The sequence below is a fragment of the Pieris rapae genome, chromosome 5, assembly GCF_905147795.1.
Source record: "Pieris rapae chromosome 5, ilPieRapa1.1, whole genome shotgun sequence".
Lineage (NCBI taxonomy): Eukaryota > Metazoa > Arthropoda > Insecta > Lepidoptera > Pieridae > Pieris > Pieris rapae.
In genome coordinates this window covers 4,644,591-4,655,860 of record NC_059513.1, presented here as the reverse complement: position 1 = coordinate 4,655,860, position 11,270 = coordinate 4,644,591, and the positions used below count along the sequence as shown (strand labels likewise).

At 30.5% G+C, this 11,270-nt stretch overlaps 3 protein-coding genes across 3 annotated transcripts; 2 read left to right on the top strand and 1 right to left on the bottom strand.

Moving 5' to 3' along the window:
• The first annotated feature begins 878 nt into the window (after window positions 1-878).
• Window positions 879-1,926, top strand: LOC111000902 (carbonyl reductase [NADPH] 3-like). Its single transcript, XM_022270506.2, has one exon. The coding sequence runs from the start codon at window positions 894-896 to the stop codon at window positions 1,779-1,781; it is 888 nt and encodes a 295-aa protein (XP_022126198.1). The 5' UTR covers window positions 879-893; the 3' UTR covers window positions 1,782-1,926.
• A 71-nt stretch (window positions 1,927-1,997) lies between these two features.
• Window positions 1,998-3,049, top strand: LOC111000893 (carbonyl reductase [NADPH] 3-like). Its single transcript, XM_022270496.2, has one exon. It carries the CDS (start codon window positions 2,112-2,114, stop codon window positions 2,988-2,990), a length of 879 nt encoding a protein of 292 aa, XP_022126188.2. The 5' UTR covers window positions 1,998-2,111; the 3' UTR covers window positions 2,991-3,049.
• Window positions 3,050-9,831: 6,782 nt separating this feature from the next.
• Window positions 9,832-10,967, bottom strand: LOC111000886 (carbonyl reductase [NADPH] 1-like). Its single transcript, XM_022270488.2, has one exon. It carries the CDS (start codon window positions 10,915-10,917, stop codon window positions 10,036-10,038), a length of 882 nt encoding a protein of 293 aa, XP_022126180.2. The 5' UTR covers window positions 10,918-10,967; the 3' UTR covers window positions 9,832-10,035.
• Between the last annotated feature and the right edge of the window lie 303 nt (window positions 10,968-11,270).

Genomic DNA, 11,270 nt, shown 5'->3' with positions numbered 1-11,270 from the left:
ATTCGTTAAGAGAGTGGATATAAATTTGTTTTGTAATCTAGCCGTAATCCTTACTGGAGTAATTAAAAAGGGTTGAAGGTGTAACGGACAGTCAACCTGTCTAATAGAAATTGTTCCGTAATGTGTTCCACTTAAGAAAAAGATAAGATACAAAAATATATTTTATTAATAATACTACTTTTAACTATATTCATTAAAATACTTTTAACTTATAAAATAGTTTACAAATAGTAATAATAATATTATATTAATATAAAGTACAAATAGAGTTTTGTACTTTATATTAATATAATAAGTACCTATGATAAATTTGATGAGGGAACTTTAGTTAGAAAGCTTACTAAATTATTTTTTATAATGTTACTATTCTAAGTAAAAATTGTTGTAATGAGCGCTTCTACTAGTATCGTTCATGTCATCTAGCAACACAACAATGCCGTTTTTACATTGAAAGCAAATAGTGCTGTGAAAAGGATACAATTGAATACGAGATGAATTTGAGTCGTGGCCTCCAAATTCGTACGAAACACATAATATCCAGATAATTTATGGTAATGGGCTTTATAATAGCCATATTTGTTCCGCTACTATATTCATTTATTCATGCTGCGAGCTAGCTTGCATTACAATTGACACTAAGAAGCCGCCGAAAAGAAAAAAATCCAATAATGAACAATGGCTTGGTTTTTGTCACGCCACAGTATGTTCTTGTAATTTACGGTAATTTGAATATTAATTTGGTGTGATAACGTTATTATACATTCCTTTTATTTTATCTGAAATTATTTTTAAGTGTATAATAAAAAATATATACAAAAAAAACACCAGTTAACAGTATAAAATGTATGGACTCATATGAAACGTTCAGTAATATTCCATATTCAGTCGCGATAATGGCTTCGAAAATTGCCGTAGTTACTGGTGCAAATAAAGGCCTTGGTTTTGGAATTGTAAGAGAATTATGTAAAAGAAATGTTGGAGTGGTTTACCTTACCTCAAGAGACATACAACGTGGAAAAGATGCAGTTAAAAGTCTAGAAAAAGAAGGATATAAACCTAAGTTACACCAGCTTGATGTGACTGATGAAGATAGTGTCAAAACATTTGCCGATTTTGTGAAGGCAAACCACGATGGTCTTGATATTTTAATAAACAATGCGGGCCTTTTGGATGCTAACTACTATAAAGTAAGCTATGAAGATGCCAAAGAAGTTATAAATGTTGACGTTCATGGAAAAATTTTAATGCAGAAATATTTCTTTCCGCTTTTAAGAGACAATGGTAGAGTTATCAATATATCCAGTGATTGGGGACACATAAAAAATATTCAAAATAAAGATTGGGTGGAACGCTTAACTAAAAAAGATATTACATTGGAGGATGTGTGTGCCTTTGTTGAATGGTTTTTGAATTCAATTAAAAACAATACACTGAAAAAGGAAGACTTTTTAGAAAACACCGTTATGGCATACAGAGTTTCGAAAGTTGCAGTTTCTGCACTAACTAGAGTGCAGCAAAAGGAGGTTAATAGGGGGATTTCAATTAATTCGGTTAATCCGGGAATTGTTAAAACAAGTATGACCCACGGTAGTGGGGATTTTACGGTGAGTGAAGCCAGTGTTACACCTGTATTTATAGCCCTTGATATTGATCAGTCCGTCAAAGGGAAATTTATTTGGTACGACAAAACTGAAATAGACTGGGCAGATCACAGTTTAAATGTTATAGTTCCATTTGAAAAAGTATTTGAACAAGCATTGCCAGAAGTAGTTAAATCTTAAAAAATATTATCGTTTTAGCTTAAGAAAAAATATTGGATCTAATTTTGATAACATATAAAAAAAATCCTACATAATATGGCGTGTATACTAAGATTAAGTTTTATTTTGCTTTTAATCAGTTAATAAAAGATTTTTGCTTTTATATATTAATAATGATACAGCAGTTTTATAATTAATGAGCAGATAACCTTAACCTTTTCATTATATAAATAAAACAATCTCATGTAACAGAATTGACAGTTAATTGCAATTGAATGTGTGAGGAGTATATAACTATATAACAAAATCTCCCTACTGTGTACGATAACTGGTAAGACTTTCTTCTGAAAGATGGAAAACAAGATTGCTATTGTTACTGGTTCCAATAAGGGTATTGGGTTTGAAATTGTTAAGGAATTATGTAAACGGGGTGTTGGTGTGGTATATCTAACCGCCAGAGACATTCAACGTGGTCAAAAAGCTGTTCAAGAGCTAAATAAAGAAGGCTGTTTCCCTAAATTTCATCAACTCGAAGTGAATAATAAAGAAAGTATGAAAACCTTTGCCGATCATTTAAAGAAAAACTACGGTAAAATAGACATTTTAATCAATAATGCTGGTGTAATTAATGAAGATTTTTATAAGACTTCATATGAAGATTCAAAATACGTTATTGATGTCAATTATAATGGTATATTGCTAAGTGAAGAATATATTTACCCGGTCATAAAAGATAATGGCCGAGTTATAAATATTTCAAGTGATTGTGGACATATATCAAACTTAAAGAATAGGTATTGGATTGAGCGGCTTACTAAGGATAATTTAAAACGTGACGATATCAATGATTTTCTTAATTGGTTCCTGCAGTCAGTGAAAAATAATACTATTGATTACAATGACTTTGTAGAAGACAAAATTCTTTCATACAGAATTTCTAAAATCGCAGTTTGTGCGTTAACAAGAATTCAACAGAAAGAAATAGGAAAGAATATCTCAATCAACTCTTTACACCCTGGGTTCATAAAAACTAACATGACTAAAGGATGTGGTAACTTTACCTTGGATCAGGCAGCGGACACACCTGTTTTTTTGGCTCTGGATATTGAACAATCGGTAAAAGGCAAATATTTTTGGTTTGATAAAACTGAACAAGATTGGACAGACCCAAACTTAAAGTTGTTCTGTGTTTTTGATACAATTGAAAATCAATTGAAGGGTACCAAATAATTGTTTCAAAATTATGAGTGGCTTGTCAATATGTTTATAATAAAAAAATACAAAGAGTTCGATTTATTTTCTTTATTCCTGAATACCTGATAAATATAACGAAAGCAATAGCCTTTAAATGCAAAACGTAATAGGTGCAATAGAATAAATATAACTTAAATCACATTTTTTCGCAGAATAAACGCTTCTTTACAATGAATGTTCAGAAAACGAAATTGGCTGTCCTGTGAACGGAATAGATTGGTGCACTTAGAAGAGTATATGCAAGGTCTTTTAGATTCTATTTCAAAGGCTTAGATAGTATATTAGCGTATCACATTTGAAAATGGTCAAGTTTATAGTTGCGAATGCATAATGGTCTGTAACTAAGCGGGTCGTTTCGGAGTGATTGCATAAATTCTAGAATTTGGTTAAGAAATAGTATTTGCACTTGTTTCATTTTGTTCTATAATAAGTTATATGCATTTTATTTTTACACTGAATAATGCTAGGCAAAGTTATTCATTGTTAATGTCACAGACACATGTTTAAACTATTGTTATTGTCATGTTACAGTCAAAAAACTTCGTTTCTCCTGGCTTGTTTGATGTAACTTATCTTAAATAACCACAATGTCCACATTACACATTATATAGACACCACATAATTTGCACTCAGGAAGAATATATTTAAAAAATAGAATTGCTACAAATAGGTCTGCCTCAAAATAAACTGAGACTTAAAAAAACGTAATAAAACAATTGCATTGTTGTAGAGCTTTTGTAGATTACAAAATAATATGCACATATATTTGGAACATCTGCTGGGATGCAGGCAAGAATACATTACGCAAATTCACACAACTCTAGATTTTATATCCCATTGGAACGTACTTTCATTTCCTTATTGAAAGTAATAAATGAAAAATAGTTGAAACAATATGAATAAATACAGTAAATATGATGTTATAGGCTTTCGACTTGTTAATTTAAATTTATAAAACCATAAGTTAGATGAGTGTTAACCTAATCGTTAACGGCCTCGTCTCAATCCTAAGCCGTATTAAAACTCCTGTTGTCCAAATATTTTTTCTGTTCGTGATATCAATTGTACTAAAACAATTAACAAATAATTAACTGTTAACGATTAAATATTATTATTATCCTAACACTTATTAAAGGCAAAACATATAATTTAAATTATGTAAATTAATTATATATTACGAAGATTTGTATACTGAGTATATACAAAACGTAATAATATACTCCACAAAGTAAAAATATAATATGCAAAAAGTGTTTAAGAGCGAAGACATTCTTTATACTTGGTTACATAAAACAATTTATTTTTAAATCTCATATAAATTCACGTCAAAGCAAATCAAAATATCATTTGTTCATATAGGCAAAAGGTAATATCGCTTTTAAATATGTTTTACTGCCAGTTCAAAGGCGTTGAACGGACGAGAAGAATTAGCAATAAACTCTTCGTCACTCTTTTAAATCGCCAAGGATTTTTAAAAATCTTTGTAAGCACCTGCAACCATCACATCCCGCTCCAATTCATTAATTGTTAATAATGAGAAAGACCGTACTTTTCAGCTGTAATATCAAAGTGTATAAAAGAAAATAAATAATACATAGCCACCGATTAGCACGTGTTCACGATAATAGCTAGGCCCACACACCAGCAATAAATTAACATTCTAGATAGTAAAGTTAACTGTTATTACTATAACGTTTTTTTAAATATTGTTTGAATCAACAACATTTGCAGTATATGTGAATCCTTTTTTAATTTATTTACAACTTATTATTCTAGAATTGCTTCAACCTGTAAAGACTAATGTTTATAATTAATGAAAACCATTATTAGGGTTTGTTGTTTAGTTAATCAACTGGGAATTTTAAGTAAACTTTTAGGTTTATAGGTAAGTCAAGATTAGATAGATTAGATTGTAGTTTTTATATTTACCATATACTTCAATTTTTTATTACAAAACATTTTATTTATTATAAATTTAAATTTAAATACTGAATTTGATGATTCATCTCCATTGAATATTAAGGCAGGTATTTGCCGTATTCTAAGCAACTTTGGGAGCACTCCCGAGGAACACCGTAATCGGTCTCTCTATCACCGTCACTATCATCTCTATCTCCTCTAACAGCGTAATCGGTGTCTCTTTATTTGCTAGCATTAGCTAGACACAAGTAGAACGTGATAGGCCAGATATTCAACCATATCCCCAAGCTGGCGATAAGTTATAGAATCTTATATTGTCTCAATTATTTATATAAGAATGAGCAGTTTCTATCAATTCAAGGTATGTTAAATAAAATATATTTAAAATAAACTCAATTTAGTGAAAATAATTAATTCTATTACTATTTTCAAGGATTTTCGTAAAATAATTTTAAAAATATATTTAGAATAATTCGGATAGTACTTAAACTGAGTACAAGTTCGGAATGCAAATAATTGTCGTCCGGACAGGAAGACATATTGAATCAATTTGTTTGTACAATTCTAACCGGGAGTCTGGCATATAAATCACACATCACTATGAAATATTGCCTTCATAAACCAGTCCAAAATGACCCCTCTCCACTAACACGTATACGTGAAATGGAGCCGAATGTGTATGGTCACAAATATTTGAATAAAATCGTTCATAGAGTTCTCGTATTGAAGAGTTTATTCAATTATGTTTATTGACTGAAAAAAATATGTTTTTTAATATCAGATTTTATTGAACTGTTTTGTATATGAGATATATAATGACGTTTTAATTCAATAAGCATACAACTTACTAATGTATTTTCTAGATGTCCTAAATGGATTTGTGAAAAAGCAATGTTTATTTGCTAAATGCAAGCGATAAACGCTAAAATCTTGTACAAGTATCAAAGAATTTTCATTAAGTTAAAATTGGATTCTTTTCCTTTGACCCAGCGAGTTTTAAGTTGAGTGATTTTGGGCATGAATATTAAAGAGATTTTCATAATCAATCAACATAGATTTTAGGCTTATTTATGTACAATGTTTTTATTGTGTATTTAGAGAAGTACAAAATTAATATATGTAATGTTCATAGTGATCAAAAGATAAATTTAAGACAAATAATAAAAACAATCCAATGGCGTTACTCTATATGTGTCTTGGGCTCAAATTGCATCCGTTTCTTTGATTATTTTCATTTCAAGTAGATGAACAGCCTCAAAAATAAATGTCCATATCTGGATTTAAGACATTGAGTTTTCTCAACTAAAATCAAATTTTCGTCTCACATACAAACTACATAATATGCTTAATTAACAAAAATATCACGAAATCTAGTTTTTAATCCGCTCAAAAATATTTATTTATCTATTTCCTGTAGTAGCTTAACTTATTTATATTTTTTAATACTTTCACACACAAATATTCCGAAACTTCTTCACTTACTTCTGACCGGCGATGGAACCTACGACCTCTGAGAATCTGAAGCTCCTGGTCCACCACTGTAATACCATAACACAAATAATATTTGGCTCAAATATCTAATATGAGTAATATTTATCGCAGAAACAAAGAATTATTCAAGTACAATAGAATATTTGTATAATATTCAATCTTATACAAATAATTCATGCATAAAGACTCAGAGATCGTCTGAAACTTATTCGATTCCAATTGCGTCTGAAACCGAAGATATTCACCACAGAGCAAAAACAAAGGAAATGAAACGACGTACAGAAAAATAAAAGAAAAACGGCCATGAAAGAGTCGGATCTATGCTATGGGGTTCTATTTGTTTTCGTAAAATAATTTGTAATTTCTTAATAAGCATTTTTATTATCATATATGGTATGGAAAGGCTTGCCAGCATCTTGATTTGATGTGTGGACCAGCCTCCTAAATAAATATTTTTCATGTATAATAAGAAATTTTAAATTCGTAAAGCTTGGATAATTACATAAATTTTATGGAAACGCATTTGTTAAGAGCAATGATTCATGAGAACAAATGTTTTGTAAAATTACACTTAAAAACAATAAATTCAGTATACATTGTAAATCGCTTCTAATATTCGCCGAAGATGTTTTAAACTATTACCAGTAGATCTCTAAAGGCAAATGAAACATGGAAATAGAAATAAAAACAAAACCATCCTTATCGCGCGAAGACTCAGCCCCTTCGCATCGGCATTCAATGACGACGTCTTTGAGCGATCTCAAAACACAATTCAATTTTAACATCTTTCACATAAAGGCATTTTTAAGGAGATATTTGGGGAATCTTTTTTTTAATTGTTTTTCGGAAAACAAAATATTTTACTTAATTTCAAACAATAAACTACTTCTAGTATTATATATATTACCTGCAAATTTTTATTAATTACCGGTTTCCTTAGAAATTTTATTCTCCTTGAGATTCTATTTTTAAAAATTTGAACTTGTGGTTATACACTAACGTAAACTAGGGACTACTTTTGTAGGGACTAGCGATACAAGAATTGTATCACAACCATAATTCTGTCATAATCAAAGTGTTTTTTTTTATTATCGATACAGTATAATCAAATCAAAGTAATACAGTCTATATGTTTATTACATTGCTTTTTCCATTCCATAAACATTTGTCATGTTTGTCGTATATTAGCTTCGATAGACATTAATAATACCTACATATAAATAAGACAGTTTTAATTTTAGTTAGACATTAACACCATTAATAATATATCCATTTTTGTACTTCGTGTATTTTACTGTGTTCTTTTGTGTGTTCTTTCACATTTCAGTTACCATAAGCTAATAATTACATAAGCTATTAATAACCATAACAACGACAGTAAAAATTCTATTACAATTTATAAAATTATATAATAATCTTAGTACTAATAAGGTAAAATGAAATAAATGTATTATTTGTAATCGTATGTCTGTAATTGCATATAATCATTTCATTTCAGATCATTTTTTGAAAAATAAGGTTATATTGAAGTTTTACTTCTTATGTGTGTACACGCACACATTTTTTTCAAGTGTTAACACATATTGTGATGTATAAATGTTATAAATTGGCCAGTGGCATTGAATACGAACAAATTATTTAGCCTCATTCTTTGGTCGGAAAGGTCATTTCGCAACAATTGTGCTAGATGATGAGAAGTAAAATAAATAAATAAATAAGCACAGTTACTGCAGCCTAGTATGTCAATCGGTGTCTGCCTGTCGTCTTGGAAAAAAATCGACAGCAGCGCCCTGGAAGCGGGATCCTCCTTCACCACGACACGATGCGATATTTGACTGTTGAATATTTGACTATGGCAGGTGTCGCGATAATGCCGCCACACCGTCCTCACCTGGCGCCCTGCGCCTTTCATGTATTATTAAAATTCAATGTATTTGCATTATGATCCCAGAAGATGCGGTGAAAGCATACGAAAATGCCTTAGAAGATAAGATAAGGAAGAATGCACCCACTGATTTCCTCAGTGGTTCCATCGAATGCGACGATCCGTAGAGAAGAACGGAGATTACTTCAAAAAACAATAAAAGTATTGGCAACTTTCTAGATTAAGCCATTTTTCATTTTCTAAACATTGTCTGTGTTACCTAGGAATTTAAAATGAATCTAAATCTTAACGTTGCTAAATTATCACTTAGCGGAAATTTAGTTAGTGATTATCTAAGTAGTTAGATAGGCATCAACAAACCTTTCCCCATTTTATTTGTAACAAGTATGGTAGGATTTCACACACCAACAGGAAAATACAAGAAAAGTAAACAACAATTAACAACACCATACACAAAATAACAATAGTATGGAGATAGCAAAGTTGTATTATACGAATCATGGCCCATAAAACTCTTTGTAAAATATACATATACTTTAAATTGAGTAAGTAAAACGACTATACTAATTTCTGTTAAACATTAAATTTCTTGTGAAATGGCTTTTTAAACTATTGGCTTCTAGCTGCGCTTCTTCTTTCTTATAGATTTTCGATATTTATTCATGGGATATCCACCAAAATTCAACAATCAACAAATGAAATACAGAAAAATTACTTCATGTACCTTGTTTATGTATATATTTATTATATAGATTAATCTAAAGTGTTTAAACAATTTAAAAAAACATATTAAATAATTACTTTTTTAGTTTAAAAAGTTCACACATTGTAGGTACTAACACAACTTTTTATAATTTTCCAAAAACAAAACAAAACAGGAATTCGGACAAAACCAATTGTTAACAAGGTTCATACCTTGAAACTAATTCAATTGCAAGCTATAAATAAATATTTGTCTCCATGTATTTCTGATGAGATAACAAACAATATTTCTACAGCGTCTCTAGCGTCTAGTTCTTTTTTTTTTCAGGAAAATGAGACTCAAGAAATAATTGGTTCAATACCAATAGATATCGATTGTTCTGTATGGTCGTGGTGAATTTTGATTTTTGTTTTACATTTTATACAATAGTCTGAGAATAAATTGTATTTTATTAGCAGTTTATAGTTTGCTCATATAACTTTGATTACAATTATTGCATTTTAGTATCTTGTTTTATAATCGTATATGAATTTTAACTATAAGAACCTTTCATTCATTTATTGAAAAGAACACACCCAATTTATCGCTTTTGGAACTTGAGGTTGTTTTTAATAATATTACATCACGTAATAATTAAAATATAACAATTTATTGATCCAGTCTCTCTTTAGTCGGCAGCTCATTTCTGAGCATCGTGGTCAGCAACGAAACATTTAGCGCGGACTATCTGCTTCCACCGGTTTCTGTCCAGCGCTTCTCTTATGACATTGTATAGCTTTGAAGACGATGAGTCTTTCACTTGATCGGTCCATCTGGTTGGTGAGCGGCCACGTGATCTTTTGCCTTCTGTGTTACCAACCACGATTAGCTTCTCCAAGTTCTCATCGCCTTTGCGCATTGTATTGATCCAGTATAAACTCTTTAAATTAGGTTATTTTTTTGCGTTTTAACTATATATTATATAAATACCAACAATATCAATAAAATAGGAATTTAAAACAAACAATTTTATGCATGTGTTATTATTTATTAACTTCACCTATTGCCTTTTCAAACGCATCAAACGTATCTAGAACATTTAAAGTAGAATCGGCCCAGTCGACTTCAGTTTTGTCAAACCAAAAATATTTCCCTTTGACGGACTGATCAATATCGAGAGCCAAGTATGCAGGAGTAACACCAGCTTCTATAACAGTCATATCTCCACCACCTACAGTCATGTTTGTTTTGACAAAACCTGGGTTTAGACAATTTATTGAAATTCCTTTGCCTACCTCTTTTTGCTGCACTCCAGTTAAAGCAGATACAGCAACTTTTGAAACACGGTAAGCCAAAACAGTGTTTTCAAAGAAGTCCTCTTCTTTTAGTGCATTGTTTTTCACGGAATCTAAGAACCAGTTAAGGAATTCATACACATCACCCAACTTTATGTCTTTATTAGTTAGGCGTTGAACCCAGTAGGGATTTTTAATATTTGTAATATGTCCCCAATCACTGGACATATTGATAACTCGAGCATTATCTCGTAAAAGTGGAAAGAAGTATTTTTGCATTAATATTATCCCATGAACGTTGACATCTATAACTCTTTTAGCTTCTTCAAACGAGACTTTATAATAGTCTGAGTCGAGAACGCCAGCATTGTTTATTAAAATATCTAGTCCACCATATTTGTTCTTCATATATTCAGCAAAAGTTTTAACGCTTTCTTCATCACTTACATCAAGTTGATGATACTTTGGATAAAACCCATCTTTTTCTAATTTTGCCACTGCTTCTTTACCACGTTGTATGTCTCTTGACGTTAGATAAACAACTCCAACATTCCTTCTACATAACTCTCTTACAATACCAAAACCGATGCCTTGGTTAGACCCAGTTACTACGGCAATTTTAGAAGTCATTTTCACCGTATAACACGTAAAATATCACTGACAAAAAATATTAAAATAATGGGTATAAATGAACATAGATAACTGTAAGGTAAATAATGTTAAGATAACGCCGATCGCCGATGTTAAGATAACGATCTTACCAATCTAGTGCGATATTCAGCAGTAAACCCTTGTCCATATCGCCCCATCAAATATTATTCAAAAAAGTTAAGCCATAACATTAATTAATTACTACATACTTTGACTCTGGCATTTATCGGAATAAGATGCTCTAAAATGTTTTAATTTTGCATTTTAATTTATTTATTTCAGGGGTATTCGTAACAATTATTCATACGTATATATTGTTATTTACAATAACC

Bases quoted from the DNA above. Each gene is read 5' to 3' on its own strand.
- LOC111000902 (XM_022270506.2), top strand. From the start codon at position 894: ATGGCTTCGAAAATTGCCGTAGTTACTGGTGCAAATAAAGGCCTTGGT.
- LOC111000893 (XM_022270496.2), top strand. From the start codon at position 2,112: ATGGAAAACAAGATTGCTATTGTTACTGGTTCCAATAAGGGTATTGGG.
- LOC111000886 (XM_022270488.2), bottom strand. From the start codon at position 10,917: ATGACTTCTAAAATTGCCGTAGTAACTGGGTCTAACCAAGGCATCGGT.